Source organism: Euprymna scolopes, chromosome 39 (genome assembly GCF_053919585.1).
Source record: "Euprymna scolopes isolate OS-2025 chromosome 39, ASM5391958v1, whole genome shotgun sequence".
Lineage (NCBI taxonomy): Eukaryota > Metazoa > Mollusca > Cephalopoda > Sepiida > Sepiolidae > Euprymna > Euprymna scolopes.
This window is the reverse complement of record NC_136520.1, coordinates 60,202,553-60,227,432: the sequence shown is the minus strand read 5'-3', so window position 1 is coordinate 60,227,432 and position 24,880 is coordinate 60,202,553. Positions and strand designations below refer to the sequence as shown.

Sequence of the window (24,880 nt, the reverse complement as noted above, 5' to 3'; positions counted from 1 at the left end):
CCTCACACGTAAATATGTGTGTTTGTACGGCGGTTGGTTACTGTGTGTGGTTTGGATTTGAAGCAAGAAAGATTACGTACCTTTTGGCAACATGTTAACCAAAATGCCATGGTAAGCCATCGCAAAGGCCGTTATGTGATAAACCTTCCAGAGAATCTTTTTTTTTTTTAAAGAATAATGAATAATCAAAAAAAAAAAAACAAAAAAAAAAAAAAGAAATAGGGATGTTGAACAGTGGGTGGGAGTGGGGGTGACAGAGCTGTTCCTCGATTTCTACCTTTCCATTATTCTTAGCAGGAATCACCAATGATGAGAATAAAAAATCATAGTAGTCGTCGCTGTAGTCGTATAGTAGTAGAAGAAACAGGCAGATTGTCGTAATCCAGCTCTCTCTCTCTCTCTCTCTCTCTCTAGTAGTTTTATGGTGTCATCATAGTAGTAGCCGTGACGGCTTCTGCTGCTGCTGCTAATACTACGATTCAATCTCAACAACGCCGAAATATAATGAATGAACTTCGAGTTCACTCTCAACTCGAAGAAAAAAAGAAAAAGAAATCTTCAGATACACACAGACAGATGTATAAATACTAGCTAATTCACTCGTCAAATATATATATATATATATATATATATATATATATATATATATATATATATATATATATATATATACACAGTAAGTTACGAAAATATATCTGGCAATTAAAGCATAAGCCTGACGAATACTCACGAGAATGAAACGCGGAATATTCTGTGTAGCTTAATACCTAGCTCTACCTATGTATTGAGCACTGTTGAAGTAAATACTGAAAAAATTACGCATAAAATTATATCTTCGTATATTAATTTATGTGATTAAATGAAGTAATTATATATATATTAGCCTGACGATTCGCCACAAGGATGAAACGCGGATAATTCCATGCAGATTAATTGCCATATATTCTCATAACTTAGTTTTACTTACGCATTGAGTACTCTTCAAGTAAGTACTGAAAATCGATACAAAAAATATTGTATCGCCTTATAAAATTTTATTGATACATGAAACAATAAATAACGACAAAATATATTATTTCTTGTTGTTATAAAGCTCAATATAAAAGGATATTGAACCCTTTGTAGTTCAAGATTTGCTGTGTTGATTCTAGAATTTATATATGTGTATATATATATATATATATATATATATATATATATATATATATATATATATATATATAACATGACAAATCAATTCTGGAATCAACCCAGCAAATCTTTTATGCACGTAAAAATAATATTTAGGATGAAAATTAAAGACTGTAAATATATATTTTACATATTGTCCGACAGGATACTCAAAAAAGGCATATTAAAATGTCCTTAATCCGCCGAGTTTTTTTTTTTTTTTTTTTTTTTTTTTTTTTTACAAAGGCATCACCACATTATCAAGGCCCAGAGGCCACTCAAGGATAAGGGTTAAAGAGTGTACAGTAGAAGTTGGTCAATATAGTAATCATTAGTAATGAAAATTTGGTAAATTTAATAACTTATATGGAACGGCTCATCAAGAACTTATTTACCTTAGACTTGAACACAACCATATTGTAGTCAGCCGGAAAGCAGGAAAACGGAAGACAATTCCACAGGCGTGCAGTTCTAAGAAAGAAGCTTTGTTCATGGAATCTATGTTTAGGTTTAGGCACAGATAAAGAGTGGGGGAAATTATTGATAGTGTTTACAGCTAGACGAGTGTTTCTTGTGAAAGTTTGGCGAGGGGGGACCATAGATTGAAGCTCAGTTGAACACTTTCCATGAAAATAACGATACATCAGAGACAAACTCGCAACATCTCTTCTGTGAGATAGAGGTTGTAAGGAGGAGAAAAGGACATCTCCTACGAGGCTACGAAGTCTATTTTGAACTCTATCAAGGCAGGACAAGTCCTTTCTAGCAGCTCCTGCCCAGATGTGGCAACAGTATTCCATCCTTGGACGTACCTGGCTCTTATATAGATAGAGAATAGCATCAGCAGTGAGATATCTACTGGATCGATAGAAAGATCCCACCATTTTTCCAGCGGCCTTGGCAACAGATTTGATATACGTGTTCCATTTAAGATCAGGAGTAATGGTCAAGCCCAGAAGCTTGTCAAAACTTGAGGCCTCCTGAAGACGAGAGCCATTCATTTCAATTGATGACAAATGTGGATTAAAATGTTGATGATGTAAAGAGAGAAGCTTGGTTTTAGATGCATTAAAAGTAACCAGCCACTCCTTTCCCCATTGTACTACATGCTCAAGATCAGAGGAGAGAGAATTGGAGAGTACTTGCTCGTTTACTGTCTTAGATGTGGTACCATAAATGGTAGTGTCGTCAGCATAAATGTCTACAAATGATGTAAGGATATGATTTGGAAGATCATTAATGTAGATCAGGAAAAGAGTTGGGCCCAGGATGGATCCCTGAGGGACACCGGCATTAATACTGAGAGCTTCTGATTTTTGCCCCTCAACTACTACTCTTATGAACCTATCAGAAAGAAATGATTTAATAATTGAGAAGACTTTTCCAGCTATACCATAGCTAGCGATCTTATGAAGTAAACCTTTATGCCATACCCTATCAAAGGCTTTAGATTAGTTTCAACGAAATACCTTCAACGAAGGCTTTAGATTTAGTTTCAACGAAATACCTTCTTCTCATCAGAGGAAAGATACTAGCAAATGTAAATTATAGCGAAGCTATGAATTTGCTGCTACTGGCATTAATTGAAAATTTAATCATTACAAAAACAAACAAAAAAAAAACTTTTTTCTGCAAAGAGTTTATAAAGTGGAGAAAAAGGAAAAAATGTAAGAAATCAGAAGATACACTAAAAGTCAATGTTTTAAAAAAAAAAAAAAGATAAAAAGAGATGAAGAGATCTAGTATTATCAAGATAATCGGAGATAATGTTCCCATAGAAAAAATCCGGAATTATGCAGCTAACACTCTGCATGAAATTTTCCAACGCAGACCCCCACTACCATGTTTCCTTCTCCAACATCAGCGGTCTATGTTCTAACCTTCCAGAGGTTTAAACTCTATTACAGGAGACTAAGCCAGACCTATTATTCCTAAACGAAACTGGCATTGGACCAACTTCTTCCTGAGATGAGTTCGTAATTAAAGGATTAAACTTAACCTCTAAATCCGACCCCCACGATCTCCATGGGCATGGAGTATGTGCCTACATTAAAGACAACTTTCCATGTGGTAGGGAGATCTCTAGAGAAGATCCTAATTTACCTTACATGTGCTTCCGGGTTGCACTTGCTAACACTACTGCGTTTATATTTATACTCTATCGCCCCCACAACAGTGGAATTACTATCTTTAATAGCATAACTGAGAAAATTGACCATTTTTGTCTATTCTGAGTACACCTCAGCTAACATCCACGTCTGTGGGAACTTTAATGTTCACAACGTGGGATGGTTAACCCACTCAAACAAGACCGATGACGAGGGGAGGTTCTGCCACAATTTCTCCATTGCTTATGACCTCACTCAGATTGCCCAAGAACTCACTCACTGACGGTCAATATGCAAGTATCCTAGACCTCTTCCTCACAACTTGCCCTGAGCTGTGCTCATCTCCCGTTCAGTCTCCACTGGGATCTTCCAACCACTCTGTTGTATCAGTCAAGATAAAAACAAAATGTAATAGGTCTTCAGACATACCTCTCCATCGTACAGTGTATCGATACTCTATGGCTGACTGGGATAGCTTCCGTACATTTATATCAGACCTACCATTACCTGCCATGTTTAAAAAGGATGTGTCCTATATAGTATCAGACCTAACAGAATGGTTAACTGTAGGTATAGACCGTTTCATACAGTCGAAAAAGTTCCAGCAAAAACCCAACAGCCAGCCATGGTTTTCCGCAGAATGTGCTGCTGCCATTGCGCACAGAAATCACTTTTTCCATTGCTTCCAACATAATAGATGTACTGAGACTAAAGCCGCTTTCAGGACTGCCAGCAACCACTGTAAAAAAGTAATAAAGAAGGCAAGAGAGTTGTATGATCAGTCAGTCAAGTCCAAGGTAGCTGAGCAGCGGCTTGGTTCCCATCAGTTCTGGCAAATAGCAAACAGAATCCTCAACAGAAGTGTGAGCTCTATCCCAACTATCATCAATGGATCTGAATTAATCTCGTCAGCGTCAGACCAAGCCAATCTCTTTGCCAAAAACTTTGCAGCTAATTCTACCCTTTACGACCAAGGCCGCCAACTCCCAGTATTTCCTTGTAATCTGAAAACATGCTATATGACATACAAATATCTGTACGTGATGTTGCCAAGCTAATCAAAAACCTTGATTCCAGTAAAGCAACTGGCCCTAATGGAATTCCAGTTATAGTGCTCAAAAGGCTTCAACCGAAACTAGCACCCATACTTACAAAGTTAAGCATTGTCTTAAGGAGAAAATGCTTCCCAACACCTTGGAAAATATCATCAGTATGATCTGTGTTTAAGAAATCAGGTGATCGCTCATCTCCCTCTGAGTACAGACCAATAAGTCTCCTATGCATCATGAGTAGAGTAAGCTATTGAAATCTGTGCTAAATAAGGAAGTAGTAAACCATCTCAGCAAAAATAACCTTCTTAGTGACATGCAATATGGTTTCTGTTCTGCTAGATCTACAGCAGACATGCTTACAGTTATATCTCATAGGATTGGCGAATCCCTCGATGGAGGCTTCCTCTAGGGCAATTGCTCTTGACATATCAAAGGCCTTTGATAAGGTATGGCATAAAGGTCTACTTCACAAAATCTCCAGTCATGATATAGCTGGAAATGTCTTCTCTACTATTAAATCATTTCTCTCTGATAGGTTCTTAAGAGTAGTGGTTGATGGGCAGAAATCAGAGGCTCTCAGTATTAATGCTGGAGTCCCTCAGGGGGTCCATCCTGGGTCCAACACTCTTCCTGATCTACATCAATGATTTTCCAAACCACATCCTTAGATCATGCGAAGACATTTATGCTGATGCCACTACCATCTATGGCAGCACTTCCAAGACTGTAAACGACCAAGTTCTCTCTGACTCTCTCTCCTCTGATCTTAAGCACGTGGTACAATGGGGAAAAAGGTGGCTGGTTACTTTTAATGCATCTAAAACCAAACTTCTATCTTTACATCATCAATGCTCTGTTGCCCAGCTGCCATCAATCGAAATGAATGGCTCTCGTCTTGGGGAGGCTTCATGTTTTGACAAGCTTCTGGGCTTGGTCTTTACTCTTGATCTGAAATGGAACACGTACATCAAATCCATTGCCAAAGTCGCTGGAAAAATGGTGGGGTCCTTCTACCGCTCCAGTAGATATCTCACTCCTGATGCAATTCTCTACCTATATAAAAGCCAGGTTTGTCCAACGATGAAGTACTGTTGCCATATCTGGGCAGGAGCTGCTAGAAGCAGCTTATCCTGTCTTGACAGAGTTCAAAATAGACTTCGTAGCTTAGCTGAGGATTCTCTTTTCTATTCTCTGTAACCTCTTTCCCACAGAAGAGACGTTGCGAGCCTGTCTCTGCTTTATCATTATTTTCATGGCAGGTGCTCATCTGAACTTCAATCTATTGTCCCTCTTTGCTAGACTTTCACGAAAAACACTCATCCAGCCAGAACCACTATCAACAATTTCCCACACTCTTTATCTGTGCCTACATCTAAACGTAGATTTCATGAACAGGGCTTCTTTCTTAGAACTGCTCGACTGTGGAACTCTATTCCGTTTGCCTGCTTTCCAGCTGACTACAACCTGATTGTGAACAAGTTCTTATTGAACTGTCCCCCTAAGTAATCCAAGTTACAAAATTTCCACTAATGTTCACTACACTAAGATCACAATGACTAATGTATACCCATTAACCCTGATCCTCGAGTGACCTCTGGGCCTCGATAAGTGGTGACCCTCATGTAAAAAAAAAAAAAAAATCCAGGAATGTAAAAAGATTGCAATAATTCAAAAAGTTTGTAATAATCTAAATAATTGTAATCCATGTTTCCAGAAAAATCGGTTTGCAAGCAGTTCATGATTAAAGATTATTTAAATCTGCTAAAGTTTTTTCTTTCTTCTATGGACAATTATATATATAGTCATCCACATACAGTACTGTTTCGCTGTTTCACAGCTCATCAGTGCAGCTAGACAGGCAACTACCTCAAGCCAGGATTGAAACCCGACCCGTACGGTAGTATTGCTATTTATTCTGATGAGTTAAGGGCAAAATAGATTCACTAATTGATATAATAATCAAGTGATTACCGTCTTTTGGCATTTATTCACTAATATATACATATATATATGACTTAAAGAATATGAATAGATTCTTTATATAGGGACTTATCTGACAAGAAGCATTATGCTTCGAAATGCCTAAGTCTAGAAAGCGTTTTTAACCCCTCTTTCTATATAAGGTAATTGTGTTTGACAGATCGATAGTGAAAAGTAGAGGATGGTTATAACTGGTCAAAAATGAACTATTTAAGGACAATTTAACAAGAATTTATTTACATTGGACTTGAAAACGGCAATGTTATAGTCAGTCAAAAATAACCCCGTGATATTGTGTTCCACAGATAGGCAGTTCTAAAAAAGAAACTTTATTCGTGGAAGTTCTGCTTAGTTCTTGGTACATAGAAGGAGAAAAGGAATTCATTGACAGTAGTTGTAGTTAGACGAGTTCTGGTTGTGAATGTTTTATAGCAGAGGAGAGTGACATACATAAAAGTTCAGTCGAGCATTTGCTATAAAAATAAAAATAAAGTAAAGAAAGACTAACAACTTTCATTCTTTGAGAATGAGGCTGACAGGTAAAGAATAGGACATTACCCACTAGATTTTAAAGTTCGTTTTGTATTCTGTCAAAGCAGTACAGATTACATATAATCTAGGATTATATGTATATACCAAATAGAACACGTATATAAAATACGTTTTGAAACCATCCAACACGAAAATAATAAGCAATTTAAAAATAATGTTAATTAATATATTTCGGCGAAGAAACTCGCCCTTGTAAAGATTTCTTTCTTTTTTTTATTTCTTTTTTTTTTTAATTCAATTTTCACCCCAAACAAGGCACAGTGCCACTTTGAAGTAGAGGGCTACTATTAGGGACATAAGTTGCAGGAGTGTTAAGAAGGGAGATGAGTAGCAGGATGTCTGTTCACATTACACGTGAACTTCTGCATGTCAGTACACTTAGGGAAAGCAGAATCCTGGAAAGGAGTTCCAAAGTCTAGCTGTTCTGGAGAAGAAACTATTGGAGTAGAAGGCGTTTTTACACCTAGGGATCTCTACTGTGTAGGGGTGGGATTTAGCTGCTTGTCGGGTTTGTTGGGGGTATTTACGTCGAGGGGGCACAAGTGCTTGCAATTCGTCAGAGCATTCATCATTAAAATACTTGTAGAACAGGCAAAGGGATGCAACATTTCGTCGATGGGACAGAGGCTGAAGCTTAGATGATAGTTCAGGGCCTATCAAGTTGGCAACTCTCTTTTGAATCCTGTCAAAGGTAAGAGACTAGTAGACCAGCCCAAATGTGACAACAATACTCCATACATGGGCGAATGGTGATCTTACAGAGGTACAGGATATTTTCAGGCGTAAGTAGCTTTCTAGCACGGTAGAGAGAGCCCACCTTCTTCGCAGCAGTTTCTTCTTACACTTCATGATGGTACTTTTAGGCGGGACAACGTCCGTTTAGTTGTTGTTCGGTTTGTTTATTCTTTATTTTTTTTATAAATATAGTCCGGGATACACATATCGGTTGCTAAAGTAATAATTCATTGAACAACAACTGAACAAGCGTGTCCTGCCTAAAAGTACCATAATGTAACGTGTAAGAAGAAAAAAAAATATTGACAAGGGCGAGTTTCCTCGCCGAAATATATTGATACACATTATTTTTAAATTGTTTTTTTTTTTTTTGCATTGGATGGCTTCAAAACGTATTTTATATACGCGTTCTATTTGATTTCCTATTTAACAACGCTTTCAAACAGGAAACCAACCAATCATATATATATACATACACATATATATATATATACATACACATATATATATATATTACATACACACATACATATACATACATATATATATGCTATTTACTATAATAATTATTAAATACCTACAGACACTAGTGTTTCATCCTTTTGGGAATCATCAGTGCAGGGCGTCATGATTAACGCCAGTTGAGAGATTTAAACCCTGGCAACAGAAGTCATGTCTGGCTTCATTAGCAAGGACCCGAACCAGGCTACCGTAAACCGTGAGAGATACAGTTGAAATTAAACATTTATTTTTATGAAATGCTTTTTAGTGTCAGTCAGTGTGATCTTATCATTATATGACGATCTGCGTGTATTAGCTAATACATATATACATATACACATATATATATGAGTGAGATTATGTGTGAGGACAATTCTCAATGTATATACTCAACAAATTTCTTATCTACAGACTTGAAAGTTAGTATATAGGGTATTCACACATGTGGAAAACTTTCTAATCGGTTTTCATCTGGAATAAAGGGCTGCTATAAAATTGAAAAATTGTAACATGGAGGGATGGGGTCATTGGATTTTTATCTGTCAACTGTTTCACGAATGCGCATGCGTGGATAGTTTACCTGACAGATTACTTATGTTAAGAATAAATAGGCTTGAAAACACTTTTTAAATAACGTATCAAGCTGGCCTAATGGTTATTGTACTTTACTCACTGCCTGTAGGTTTTGATTTCGATCTCAGATCGAGTATTATTTTTATACTTACAAGAAGTGAACTGTTTAGAAAAAAAACATAATATTCGCATGCACATGTCTCAGTTTCTTTCTGTTTTTTGTTTTTTTTTTTTACTTCTTTTTTTTTTTTTTTTTAAGAAAGTTAACGTTACGTTTAATACCGGGCCACCCCGGCTACATCTTCTACTATATATATATAATCAAAATAAGTTTATGTCCACAAGGTATAATTCAGTGAATTCTTATATACTAGCCTCGATGTCCGGCATTGCCCGGGAGTTTGGAGGTGTGTGTTGAGCAAAAAAAAAAAAAAAAAAAAAAAAAAGTGGTAGGTAGTAGCCAGGCAGCCTCAAACCCGTACCGCGAAGGAGTAAAAGAATGGGGGGGGAAAAAAAAAAAAAACTTTACGTTTTTGCTGTTGCATCATCGCCAAACCGGAAGTGACGTAGGTTTAAATTAAAGTTAGTCGATCGAAAAAAGGGGATGATTTTCGAAAATATCGGCGAAAAAACTGACCCCACCCTGTAGAAAACTGCCCAATTGAGGGTGAAGGAATTAATGTTTTTAGCCAATTTTTCGATATTTGTTGTCCGAAGGGTCGGGCCTCAAAATGATACCAACCTCGTGAAAATCTGTTGCCTCTGTCAGAAGTTGTAGGCAGACATACATACATACATTTAAACAGCCAGGTCAGATTTATATTATACCTGAATCTTCAGATTTACAACAAAAAAAAAAAAAACACAAAAAAAAGGCAACTTTTGCATATTTTCAATAAAAACACCCAATCCTTTTATCACTAAAAAAACAAAACAAAAAAAAACCCCAAAAACTCCAAGAGGGAGGTATTCATACCAAATACCAAATACAATTATTGCCAGAAAAAATAACAGCAAAACATTTACATAAATTTAAAGTGATAAAATAGCACATAATTTCAGCTGAGACTCTTAGCATAGCAGTAACACATTTAACCACAGTTTCTGTGGTTGCGGTATCGAACCTCAAATGATGAACTGAAGATATAGCAAAACATGTTTTTTTTCTCCATAGATATCACCACTTATCAAGGCCAAGAGGCCACTTGAAGATAAGAGTTAAAGAGTATACAGTAGTAAAATTGGACAATATAGTAATCGTTAGTAATAGAAATTCAGTAAATCTGTTAACTTATACGGAATGGCTCATAAAAAACTTGTTTACGTTTGACTTGAAGACAACCAAATTGTAGTCAGATGGAAAGCAGTAAAACGGAAGACAATTCCATAGGCATGTAGTTCTAAGAAAAAAGCTTTGTTCATGGAATCTATGTTTAGGTTTAGGCACAGATAAAAGGGGGGGGGATTATTGATAGTATTTTCTGCTAGACGAGTGTTGCTTGTGAAAGTTTGGTGAGATGGGGGGTTCATAGATTGAAGCTCAGTTGAGCACTTGCCATGAAAATAACGATAAAGCAGAAACAAACTCGCAACATCTCTTCTGTGAGAAAGCAATTGCAGGGAAGAGAAAAGGACATCCCCTACGAGGCTACAAAATCTATTTTGAACTATCAAGGCAGGATAAGTCCTTTCTAGCAGCTCCTGCCCAGATGTGGCAACAGTACTCCATCCTTATATAGATAGAGAATTGCATCCGCAGTGAGATATCTACTGGATCGATAGAAGGATCCCACCATTTTTCCAGCGGCCTTGGCAACAGATTAATGTATGTGTTCCATTTCAGATCAGGAGTAAAGGTCAAGCCCAGAAGCTTGTTAAAACATGAGGCCTCCTCAAGACCAGAGCCATTCATTTCAATTGATGTCAGATGGGGATCAGAGCGTTGATGATGTAAAGATAAAAGCTTGGTTTTAGATGCATTAAAAGTAACAAGCCACCTCTTTCCCCATTGTACCACTTGCTCAAGATCAGAGGAGAGAGAATGGGAGAGAACTTGGCCATTTACGGCCTTAGATGTGCTACCATAGCTAGTAGTGTCATCAGCATAAATGTCTACGAATGATGTAAGGATGTGATTGGGAAGATCATTAATGTAGATCAGGAAAAGAGTTGGACCCAGGACGGACGCCTGAGGGACTCCAGCAGTAATACTATGAGCTTCTGATTTCTGCCCATCAACCACTACTCTTATGAATCTATCAGAGAGAAATGATTTAATAATTGAGAAGACATTTCCAGCTATACCGTAGCTGGAGATTTTGTGAAGTAAACCTTTATGCCATACTCTATCAAAGGCCTTTGATATGTCAAGAGCAATTTCCCTAGAAAGGTTGTCTCCGTCGAGAGATTCACTAATCCTATGTGATATAACTGTAAGCACATCTGCTGTAGATCTAGCAGAACGCAAACCATATTGTGTGTCATTAAGGTTATTTTTCTCAGATGGTTGATTACTTCTGTATTTAACACAGATTTCAACAACTTACTCATGATGCACAGGAGACTTATTGGACTGTATTGAGAGGGAGATGAGCGATCACCTGAGTTCTTAAATACAGGGCATACTGGATGAGATTTTCCAGGGTGATGGGAAGCAATTCTTCTTAAGACAACGAATAAATTAATAAAAGAAAAATAAGATATGCTTTTCACTCTACTGCTGAGACATAAATAAATAAATAAAATATTTATGTCTCGGCAGTAGAGTGAAAAGCACATCTTATTTTTCTTTTATTAATATTATTGGAACTTTTTCCTTTTTTCCCTAGTACACATTTTTGTGAATTTTTCCATGGATTTCTGCTTTTGGATTATTTTGGACCATCTTCCAATTACGGGATTTCCTTGGATTTTACTTGTGCAAATGGAAATTCTTTTAACTTTCTTGAAGTTATATTATGGATTATTTATCTTCCACCAGACTATCCATTCACGTGTAATCACCTTTTTCTTCACCATATTCCCTCTGTTTCAATTTTTTGTTATCAAGTAAGATCTTTGACTTACTTGTTTCATCAAATACTTTTGCATGAAAAATCCGAGCCCGCATTTTGCTAATTCCTACCTTCTGATGAGAAGGAAAGTATTTCTTCGAAACTCTGCGGATTAAGGACTATCCACTTATCTAGTGTTTCCTTTTCAGATTAAATATGTTTTTAACTCTTTTTCAAAGTGTTTTTTTAACATGTTTTATTAACTGTTTGCTCGTGTATATATATATATATATATTTATATATATATTATATATATATATATATATTCATACAAATTTCTAGAATGTGGAACAAGAATGTAAGGGAGATAATTACTCCTAAAAACTCCCAGAAAGAGTAACTCATACTAAATACTGATATTATTGCCAGATAAAATTCCACAATGTGTGTATGTGTGTTTGAAAGATTTTCAACCTTAAAACTATAAATAAAATTTTTACAATCTTTTAATCGCAAGTCTTTCGTTGAAACTTCATTTGTTTGTTAAGTCACTTTCAATCACTGCATTAGTTTGCTTCCAATAATTTACTTCGATTCTAATATTATGATAGGGTTTATCAGTTGTTTACTATGAAGAACTGTTTTGTTATGAAGTACTATTTATCATCACACCCCTCTTAAAAAAAGAAAAAGAAAAAGAAAAAGAAAAAAAGGACAAAAACTTCCCGGATATTAAATCCAGTTTTTGCGCTCTCACTCTCTCTCTCTCTCTCTCTCTCTCTCTGTATATATATATATATATATATATATACACACACACACACACAGAGGCTCCTTCAGTCTTTGACAGACTATGGATACCACGAAGGGGTGCCTGCACGTGTAATTTTTGTGACAGGAGGTGCGCAATCTCCAACCACATCTTTCCTGAGTCGACACTGTTAAATACCAGTGGCAAGTGAAGTGTATGTACAGAACGACTGGAAACAAATGCTGAGATAAGCAGAGAGCACATACAGCGCCCAGCATTCTCAAATGGTCACTCATCTGGTACTAACCAGGCTCAACGTTGCTTAACTTCAGTGATCTGACGAGAACCGGTATGTCAACGCGATTATTATATATATATATATATATATATATATATATATATATATATATATATATATATATATATATATATAATTTATGATTTCAAGTATTCCAATCAAGTTCCTGGAATTCAATTGAATAACATTGTTAAATATTGATTTCCAGAACTGAATTTGAATATTTTAAATGTTTCCAATTTTTTAAATGTAAACTATTAATATATCGATGCTGCAATTGATATAATCTAATTATTACTAATCTTATTCTTACCTGCAATATTGAATCATGTCCTAGGTATGTAATAATATCTATTTTTTACTAAAAGTATACATGGATCAATCTCATCTAGGGTAATTCAAGAAATGTTTTGGTTCATCAACTTGAATATTTCCTTTAGTAGGCTTGTCTGTATGTCTACCTGTCTGTCTGTGTGAGGAACGGTCTCAATCAAACTACTTTCAATTTTTGGTCTATAGACTTGAAACTGAATATAAAGGGGATTTGGACTTGTGTCATACTATTTAGCTACTACATACACTTTTAATGAGAACATTTAAAATAATAAACACCGCTTTGAAACAGCTGTTATCAACCATAATACCTTTATGCATGCTTCCAATTAAGAACTTGATTTGGAAAATGTTTTCAGTCACCAAAATCTCTCTTTCTCTCTCTCTCTCTCTCTCTCTCTCTCTCTCTCTCTCTCTCTCTCTCTCTCTCTCTCTCTCTCTAATATCTTTGATACAAATTTCATTAAGTTAACACAGAGGTTTATTTAGTAGCTCAATAGCGTATGACTAGAGCTTCTAATTTCACATCATAAAACTTTAGTTAGTCATGAAAAGTTTGAACAAGAAAAAAAAACAAAAATCTATCATGAACAGCATGCAACAATGAACCTTTAACAAAAGAAAAAGTTTTGCATTTTGACCAAAAAGTAAATATGTATAAACTAGCTAGCAGTCCGGCGTTGCCCGATCATACAATACGCTTAAACATGATATTTTAATTTATGCAGATTGCATATGAACTATTATAGAATCAATCGTCTAGTGATTAATACATATTACGAGGAATAATTTGCTCGGTGGACTGATTTGCAAAAAAACATTTAAAAAATAATGATAACGTCGTTCATCAAATTTCGTCTGCGTCCTCTCCCTGTGAAACATTCCCAACAAATACTCGTCTAGCTGCAACAACTATCAACAATTTCCCTCACTCTATATCTATGCCTAAAAATAAACGAAAATTCCATGAGCAGAGTTTCTTTCCTAGAACTGTCCGTCTGCGGAACAAAATATAATAGGACTGCCTCACAGCTTACTATAACATGGCTATTTGCAAATCTAATGTAAATAAATTCTTGTTGGGCAGTTCTCTAAAGTTCCACCATTACCTATCACATTGTCTAACTATCTAACTAACACTTATTATTGTTGTTATTGAAGAGTGGCCTCCGAGCCTGGGTAGATGATAACCACCATAGTAATATATATATATATATATATATATATATATATATATATATATATAATTATAAAAAAGTGAACCATATCGTAAATTCAATCAACTAAAAAAATGGAAACCGGGGTGAGGAAAAGAAAAATATATATATATATATATATATAAATATAATGGGGCAAGTTATATGTACAATTAAATAAAATAAATAAGTCGATTAAAAAACGATTGTTAAAATATACCCAAAGTGCTTTTCGTTCAGACAAACATTTTCAAGGGTCATAAGTCTGAAAATTATTATTTTTTTTTAGAATACTTGGTAGTGATATGGAATACGAGCGGAGAGGAGGTTAAAAAAAAAAAAAAAAAAAAACCTGACTACCCAAATAATTCTAACTGAAGCCGGAGGTTTCTCTGCTTGCACAAAGTTTGGAAACTTATCGAAGGCATATGCCTTCGATAAGTTTCCAAACTTTTTTCGTACAGGTATTTAAAATAGTCGTAGACTCTTAAGAGTTCAGTATGTTATTGCTATTGATATTATAAGATGACTGACCAATATTTATGATTTCAGGTTCAAATAAATAGCTACAGCAGGAATTGGAAGATAGCCTACTAAAGCCTGATTGTCACAGCTGGTGAATTTCAAAAATGCAATCTGGATGTGAGGACACTTTAGAAGAACCATATGCAATGAAATTCTGGTGTAAACTTGGAAAAAAATGCCACAGAAACGCATAAGGAGATGGAGGGGGTTGTGATCAGGGTTGTTAATATTCTCACATAAAAGGACTTTCATGGGGCCTTCCAGTAGTTGTAGGAACGGTACAGCAAGTGAAATACAGCCTTAGAAGATTACTTCAGAGAGGACTAAAGTTTCATGTGTGTACTATCATTAAAAGTGTCCATATGAAAAAAGTTTGGAAACTTATTGAAGTCACCTCCTCTATATATATATATATATATATATATATATATATATATATATATATATATATACTAGCAGTTCAGCCCAGCTTTGCTCGGGCCCTATGTACTGTTCATAACTATATGTATATATATTAAAAAGTTTGATTCATGTTCAGATAACCTACATCTAAAATTTCGCTACCAAACTAATCTGTCAATTTTCAGTCTACAGACTCGAGACTTGATATAAGGGGTATTGAGATTTGAGAAAATTTTTTTTATCGGTTTTCGGCTAGAAATTTGGCAATTTGACTTTTGAAAACTCTACCAAACTCCTCTGCCAATTGAAATTGGCGGAGGAGTATGGTAGAGTCTGCAAAGGTCAACTCTCAACTTTGACCTCTTGGAAGCTAAATTTTCGTGCCAAAAACCGATAAAAAGCTTGCTACATGTCGGAATACACTTTATGTAAAATTTCAAATGTTTAAGAACCAAAATTGGTTGAATAGTTTGCTAGAGACCGCAAAGGTAAAATCTTTTGAACTTTGACCTCTTGGCAGCCAATTTTTCCGCCCAAAACCGATAAAAAGCTTGCCCTATGTCTGAATACACTTTATGTAAAATTTCAAATGTTTAGACCAAAAATTGGCTGCATAATTTGGTAGAGACCACAGACGTCAAATTTTTAAAAACTTTGACCCCCTAATATTTATTGTTTTGGGCTCAAATCAAATTAAAAAGTTTGATCCATGTCCAAGTAACCTACATCTAAAATTTCAAATGTTTAGCCCCAAAATTGGCAGAGGAGCTTGGTAGAGTTTTCAAAAGTCAAATTGCCAAATTTCTAGCCGAAAACCGATAAAAAAGATTTTCTCAAATCTCAATACCCCTTATATCAAGTCTCGAGTCTGTAGACTGAAAATTGACAGATTAGTTTGGTAGCGAAATGAAAACACATACAATTTCATTTCTATAAAATTATGTAAACATTTTAAGGAGTCTTTGTAGATCGATCAAAGTTCTGACATTTTTCTTCAAGACTCCAAATGAATATAGTCACTTTGAAATGTCGAAACGTTTATCAATCCACGCAGACTCCTTAAAATGTTTATATTAATAAGCAAGTCATGTTAATAACCCTATTTTCCAATGCCATAAACGATTCTTTTAATTGGCTTTTTTTTATATGATTTTGTTTAAAGCAAAATATTCTGCTGCTGATAGTAATGATTAAAATAATGAAAATTTATTGCTTTTTAAACTATCAGTAAAACTAAAATCGATAGATCATCCCTCACAAGTGCTTTACGGTAAGGGTTAGGGTTAGGGTTAGTGAAAGATAACAACTTTATAGTTAAATATTTAGAGATTTATAAAGAATCGGAGTCAGTAATTGTATCAGAATCGGGAAAAATATTGGAATCGTCCGATCACTAATATATATATATCTGAAAGTTATATGGAAATTTGCCCTCTTGAAACAAATCAAGAAAAACTTTTTTAGAGCTGTAATGGAGATGGTGCTACTTTATGGTTTACCAGAATGGACTCTCAGAAAAAAAAAAAAAAAAAAATTGAAATTAAGTTAGATGAAACTTGCACCAGAATGCTCTGAGCAGTGTTAAACTTAAACTGCAAACTACAGTCAAACATTAACCGTCTGTATGGTCGGTTGTCCAGGATCTCTTCAGTAATAAGAGAAAGAACACGATATGCTGGACATTGCTACACAAGAAAAGATGAGGTCGTCAATGATGTGATAGTGTGGAATCACAAACACAGAACTACCAAAGTAGGAAGACCAGTCAAGACGTACACAAAATTATTGACAGAAGACACTGGCTTACAACTTAAAGATCTTCCTAATGATATGGAAGATACAGACCTATGGAGGGAAAGAGTCAATCTGGTCTGGACAACCCACCCAATATGACTATGATGGTATATTAATATAATTATTCCAGGTTAATATTCTTCAGAGGTGAAGCAACCAAGAATTTTTAACGAGGTTTATACAAGAGAGCTCAATACTGAAATAAGGCTAGATATACTTTTTATTTGTTTTACATAAGCATTAATATGTCACTACACATTCATGAGCATGTTTTGGTCAGCCAGTTACAAGTAACTACAGACCTCTTCAGGCAATATTGCTTATACAAAGTAAAGTCCCTCTAGTTACCAGGTCTCTAGTTACTTATAACCGGCTGACCAAAACATGCTCATGAAGATGTTGCAACATATTAATGCTTATGATAAAGTATATATATATATATATATATATATATATATATATATATATATATTCCAAAAATTTCATGAGTAGGCACCCCTACGGTGGGTATATCCATAGTCTGTTAAAGACTGAAGGGACCCCATATATGTTTACTTACTAGCAGATGTACCCGGCCTTGCCCTGTAACGTTAAATTCCTTTAAAAAATAATGAAGTAAAAACTGAAAAAAAAAAATCGAGCTGAGATTGAAACCAAAACCTAAAGTCAAGTATGATAACCATTAGGCCAGCTTGAAACAAGATTTAAAAATTGTTTTCAAGCCTACTTAACATAAGGAAGTGGTCATGTGAACAATTTGCGCATGCACAGTCGTGAAACAGTTAACATAAAAATCCAATGACTTCCCTCCCAAGTAGCGATTTGTCAATTTTAACCCCCTTAGCAGCCCTTTTTCGGAATAAAAACTAAAAAAAAATGTTTTCCACATGTCTGAATACCCTATATACATAATTTCAAGTCTATAAATAAAAAATTTGTTGAGTATATAGATTGAGAGTTGTTCTTAAACACGCACACACACACACATTCTCACTTTTATATATGTATTAGTGATGGGACGATTTGAATATTTTTTTCCGATTCTGATACAATTACCGATTCCGTATTAACTTCCCCGATTCTGATTCTTTATAAATCTCTACATGTTTAACTATAAAGTTGTTATTTTGATTTTTTTTAAATTGACGTGAACACTAGGACACTTCAATTAAAAGTCGAATATGGATAGGTAAAATTCTAGGGGAATAAAAGGTGAATTAAATGAAGTATGAATTGTTTAAACAGTTATATTCAATTTAGCTTAAATTTGTGGTTTTTGAAAAAAAATGACAAATGTGGGAGAGAGAGTGAGAGTGTGTGTGTGTGTGTGTGTGTGTGTGTGTGTGTGTGTGTGTGTGTGTGTGTGTGTGCGCGCATGAGAGCAACGTCCAGGAAGACAAATATTCTATTCTTTACACTGATGCTTCAATCACTATTCCATGCTCTTCATTAGTATTATTGTTAAGGAACGGAATCTAAATATTGAAATTAATTTAATGATATTAATTTTTACTTTGAAAATTTGAGTGTATATTTAACGGTTTGATGCAGGGAATATATTTATTAGTTATTCTGCGTCTGTTATTTTAGTAACACGAATTTTGGCGTTTATGTTATAAAAATATATATATATATATATATATATATATATATATATATATATATATATATATATATATATATATATATATATATATATACATTTAGATTTTAACTTGGATTTATTTGTTAATTTGGAACGTTTTGCTCCGAGGGTGAGGAATTGGGGATGAGGCAAGCCTGTGTGCGCGTACGTGCGTTAATGCGTTATGTCGGCGTATTTGTTAGAAACGTTGGAGGCATATTTATTTTATATTGAGCAAGCACACACACACTTGGTTGGCTGGTTGGTTTAGACTTAGAGTATACTTTTACAGAAACTATATTCTTTAATAATATCGTCTTTTATGAAGCTTTAATGTATTGTTATACAGTAGTAGTAGTAGTAGTAGTAGTAGTAGAGTAATTGAGTGAGAGAGAACGGGGGCGAAAAGAAAATGAGAGGGTAATTGAAAAAGAAAACGAGAGAGAGAGAGGGTGAGAGAGAGAGAGAAAGAGAGTGAGGGGAGAGAGAAAAGGAAAGAGTAATTGACTAAGAAAGTACTTGAGAGAGGGAGTAATTAAAACAGAGAGAGATAGAGAGAGAGAGATATATATAGAGAGAGATAGAAAGATGGAATATACAAGAAAAGAAGTTTGTTCCAAAGAGACTGGAACTATTACGTCGGGGAAACTGCAGGATTTGAAATTGGAGAAAAGAAAACGAAGCGTTTCGTATGACAAGGAAGGAACAGGGGTGATAGTCCTTCTGCTAGAATATAGCAGCCGGTAGTCACAGACATTTATGAAGGGATGGGAAGCGAGGAGGAAGATTAAAGAAAAGGAAAAAGAAAGAAGAAATCAAGTAGAAGAACGGGTAACCCTCCATCAACATTTTGTTTAAAAGATTCCTCAGATGGAAGAAAATGTGCAGAGTGTCTGACTAAGAAAGATTTTTTTTTTTTTTTTTTTTTTAGGACTGAATTTGCTGTCGCCCCTCCTCCCCAAGATTCTAGTCTCATCTTCAAGGTACAAAATTAACTGATTTTAAGATTTAGAATTAAATTTCAACATACGGGGGGGGGGGAGCTTGACGGCAAATCAACCGTTTTGGGGTTCGTTAATGTTGAAACAATTAATGAAACAGCCATTGCAAACCAATAACCATTCTTTGGTTGGTTTTTCGGTTTCAATTTCAGAGAATATCGACCGAATCCAAATACTTTTGTAGTTATTTTATTTATTTATTTTTGTAAACGATAAATTATTCGGTGTATACGATTAATTTAACACAAGTTGAATACAGTAATATATTTTGAGAGAGAGAGACAGAGACAGAGAGAGATAGAGAGAGGGAATAATTTAGAGATAGAGAGAGAAATACAGAGAAAGGGGGAGTAAAAAACGATAGAACGGAAAGATAGAGACAGATTGGATAGAGATAAATCGAGAAAAGATGGTGCTTGATTGGAATTAAACCTATTTTTAAAATAAAAAATTCAGAAAACTGTTAAAAAACATATTCCAGAAATCACAAATTGATGAAGTAGGTTTTATTTTTTTTACTAATTTTTTTTATGACCGAGTGAAACGTTGTTTGGATCCGCCGTGTTTAATAAATAAGGGGAGACAACTCAATTCGAACTATTGAGACCATAATCAGCCCAGTAATGGATGCAATTTCTTATTAGAAACTCTAAAAAGTGAAGAAAAAAAACCCCAAACAAAAAAAAAAAAAACCCGATTATATATATATATATATATATATATATATATATATATATATATATATATATATATATATATATAAACTATTGACTAATTTATAGGATATTTGGAATATGACATCCCCATTCCGTGATGGGTACGTACACAATATAGATTTTTCTGGAATTTAGTGATTCTATTTTTAACTGATTTATCAAATTTTCATTATGGTACCCATAACCCTTATTTTGAGTAGCTTCCGGGTCTTGGTGGGTGCCAGTGGAGACTGTACGATGCAAAAAAAAAATAGATTAATAGAGCGACAGAGAGGGAGGGTGAGGTGTTGTTGCATTTTTATACGCCTGCTATATAAAACCTGCAAACTTCCCCTCATGGGATCTTTAGCAGTTTTCCTTTTGTTAAGAAGAAGAATGCTTGGCTTTTCAAGCTCTAAAGTATTTTAGCTCCCATGGTTTAAAGGCATCAACACCATTTTCAGATTTCGAAGGATCGCAAAAATGATCAAAGGTTTAACATTATATTACAAAAAGGCCGACATGCAGTTTTTTCGTGATCTTCCGAAATTTGGAAATAGTTTTGAAACGTATTAAGCAACCGAAAATAAGTTATATAATAAATAATCCGAAAAAGGTTTGTGATGCCGTAATTTCTTTTCTTTCTTTTTTTTTTTTTTTTGTTAAATAAATCTCCCGAAAAAATACTATTAATTTTCCATATGCGCTACTGTCATATCAAAGAACAGCTTTTGTGATTTTCAGACTAAAGAGAATTTTAAAAAGATGTGGGTTTTGCTTTTGCACTGATTCCCCTCCCTGCGTATCCCCACTCCCCTCCGGTGATCATAGACTCACCCACATTATCAGCACTCTTCATACCACAGCAAATAGATTCGACCAATTTAAGAACGAAACTTCAGCAGAAGCTGAGAGTAAGAACGCGCGGAGTTAATGGCTTCTTACCGGCTGTTCATTTTTGTCAATAAATAAAATTTATTACACACACACACACACACTAGAAGAAATAATGATGAGGGCAACTGGCAACTGAGAGAAATAAAAGGCATGGCCATATTTTGGGTGGTGCTTATTCAGGGTGGCACTTATGGCGGCATTTAAAATTAAAGAAATTACAAAAATGCCTGTATGATGTAGTAGCACGTACCAAATGAAAAATTCCCCAAATCACGTAATTTGATCAAGTAATATTTTAATATTATTTAAGAAAAATCAAATTTTACTGTTTCGAAAAGGATGAAAAAAAAAAAAATGAAATGAACGAATCGGTGACGGTAGACAAGGGCAAACAACCCTACTGCAAGTGGAAACTATCAAAATAACCACTGATTATCTCCTCTTATTTACAGAAACGTGGCATCGTCTGTCACATCGGTAAAAAAAAAAAAAAAAAAAGGCAAATTTGTTTTTCGTAAATAATAAAAAACTTGATTTTTTTTTTTAAATATACAATCTTCATTTCATTGACAAGTACTTACAATATAAAAGTTTTCCTTCATTTCTGTTTATCGCTATAAATGTCAATCTGAATAAACACCTTTTTAGTAAATCGGATACTTTGAGCAGTTATTAACAACGATGACGAAGTGACTGCGTATACAGTGGCTGTATATGCAATGTTATCATTGCGTTGTCCCTATTTACTTGTCTCCCCACGAGAGCAGAAGTTAGACGTATGATCGGTTTTTAATGTAGAGAAAAGCCAGCTCCCACCCCCTAAATATCTCCAATATCCTTAAAGGAATCTGTGACATGTTTCCATTAATATGGACGCCAGGCGTGAACGGACACCCCACGATATCAGACAAAACAGATACTACCTTTGGATATTATCTAGAAGACCAAGAAGGCGCATTTTAGTTTCACGTACGGCCCAAAAGCGACATCATTTTTTTTTAAATTTTAAATTTGTTTTTACTTTGTTATTTTGATGATCGGGAGATCCTATTTATTAAAAAGGAGGGTAGAAGCTGATAACATACGAACATTGAATTTGTGCGTCTGTATCCTAATTTAATGTCCGTAGTATGTTATCACATTCCATCCTCCTTTTGAATAAATAGGATCTCCCGATCGAATACTTTATAATCTGGAAACTGTGACACACGTACGTACGTTACAGGTATTACGGTAAAAATATACATATATTGTTATTATTATTGTTAATATTATTATAATCTATAGATTGTTTTTATTCTCTATATATTAATAGGATAACGTGTGTGTTATTTATTTTGTGTGTCATGTTTATATCCGAGTGACTGTCATTTAATTGTTATGAACCTCCATTTTTTTGTAATAAATAATTTTACCAATAATTCTTCATAGGTTTCGGTTTCGATTATAGCTGATGGAACTCCAGTAATCTATTTTTTTATAAATAATTTTATCAAAAAATTCTTCATCAGTCTTGGTTCCGGTTTCGATTATGGCTGAAGGAACTCAAGTTATATATATATATATATATATATATATATATATATATATATATATATATATATGTGTGTGTGTGTGTGTGTGTGTGTATGTGTATTCATAAGTTTTGATTTCGATTTCAATTCAAGCTGATGCACCCAAGTCATATATATATATATTGAAATCGCAACTTTATAATATATAAAAATCGATAGAACATTAACTCTATAATAATATATACAAAATCTACAAGAATTAAAATATCATATTTAAGCCTACTTTACGAGCGGGCTATGCCGAGCGTCCATTTACGTCATCTCTGGAATCTGAGTGGCAATAAATCTCCCAAGGTCCCAGTCCTCTTCGCACTCATCCAGTCAAGTTAAAAGTTAATTCTATCTCTCCTTGGTCTTTCCATCTTCTCGACTATATTCTCGACAGTTGATGTCGACATTACAAATTTTTTTTTTGTAGGGGGGGGGGGACTTATAATTATATGGTTTCAGTTTTCTTGATTCCATGTGGCGTTCCTCTACCATTTTATTTTACTTCCGTTGTAGTTTCTGTATGGCAAGTTATCGTTCGTAGCTCATGTGTATTGGTCTCTGCATTCAAGGTTTTTTTTTTGTTTTTTTTTTGTTTTTTTTTAACATTTCAGTCATTTTTATTATTGCTACTTGTTGTCGTCATGGATGGTTGGCCTTTTGGCCAAGATCAAAGTGTAGTATCTGTTCTTCAGATGCGGCACTTCCATTTCTTGTTCTCTTTCAGTGGAGGAGAAATCCTTCACGACTGAGACAATTTTAATTTTTGTACCTTTTCTTCACGTTAAAAACGACCCTGGTGTCTAACTCTGTCCCGTGGGGAGGCATTGTAAATAGGTACTCGTTGTATATTCTCTGCCATCTCTTTGATTCCAATCTTTCCTATTCTTTTTTGTTTCGAAGTTTTTCGGCATCGTCATCATCTTTGGTTACCAATACATGTCAACAGAGTGCAGCAATTTACATATTAATGTCAGAAAAATAAAACATAGTGCCCCCCCCCCCGGACAAACGGAGGGTGTACCTGTAAATCCACCTCCATCCGTTCGTCTGTCCGCCCTTTTCTCAATAACTATGCCTTGGATTTTTTTTTTTTTTTTTTAAATTTTGTACAAACATTAAACATGATATGAGTAAAAAAGTAAGAGAACGGATTTTCTGGGAAAACTCTGGTTGATGAACTTAGTCATTGCTTTTTTTTTTTGCATGATGCAGAACTCAAATTTACTTATGTTAAGGCCTAAAACTGCACCGTTTGTTCATTTTCACCTGGATTTGATGTCCCTGGGAACTTCTGGGGCTAAATGGTGGTTGTGGGGGAGGCAAATGCTGAACTTAGTCATTTTTTTTTATGCCTCGTTCAATGTGCACTCACGGGGTACCATGCATGCTTCACTTGTTCAACTTATATTTAAGTTTTATTTACTTCTTTTCTAGATTTTTTTTTCTTGCAAAATAGCGTACCATTAGCATTCATGAAAATGTTTTTACGAAGCATTCTTTAACCTTCGTGGCCAATTATCTAGAGATAGTGTCTTGATAAAAAAAACACAGGTCTTCATTACCTCAATAGGTGGGTGTCAGGAAAGGGAATCCGATCTATCAAAATCTTAAAAAATGATTTTTAAAAAATCCGACTATAGATATTTTTTTCTTTTTTTTTTTTTTTTTATTGGGAGTCAACATTTATGAAGATCCGAATACCACTCGAGTACAAAGGTTCAGGAATGTAAGTTGGTAGTTTAGTAATCGTTAATGGTGTAACTTGAGTAGAATTTGATTATTTATGGAGACGTCTCAACAAGAACTTGTTTACATTGGATTTGAAAGCTACTATGTTGTATTCTACTGGGAAGCAGACCAGTGGAACAGTGTTCCATAGACGAGCAGTTTTGGAAAAGAAGCTTTGTTAATGGAATATGCGTTTAGATTTAGGCACAGATAGAGAGTGGGGGAAATCGTATCTAGTGGTTGTAGCTAGTCGAGTGTTTTTTTTGTGAAAGTTTGGTAAGGGGGGATCATAGGTTGGAGTTTAGTCGAGCAATTACCATAAAACTAACGATAGAGCAGAGACAAGCACGTAGTGTCTCTTCTGTGAGAGAGGTTTCAGGGAAGAGAAAAGGGCATCACCTATTAGG

The 24,880-nt window shown here is 34.8% G+C and overlaps 1 protein-coding gene across 5 annotated transcripts in view; it reads right to left on the bottom strand.

The window, feature by feature from the left end:
- LOC145263799 (uncharacterized) overlaps positions 1–24,880 on the bottom strand; it is a 1,000,930-nt gene that overhangs the window by 127,248 nt on the left and 848,802 nt on the right. Inside the window, exon 1 of one of the 5 annotated variants that reach the window (XM_080120864.1) lies at positions 81–338. The exons of the other annotated variants lie outside the window; for them this stretch is intronic. Within the exon in view, the coding sequence (XP_079976990.1) occupies positions 81–110 (30 nt within the window). The 5' untranslated portion in view covers positions 111–338. Of the gene's footprint in view, positions 1–80; positions 339–24,880 lie in introns of those variants that run through there. 5 annotated transcript variants of the gene reach the window in all.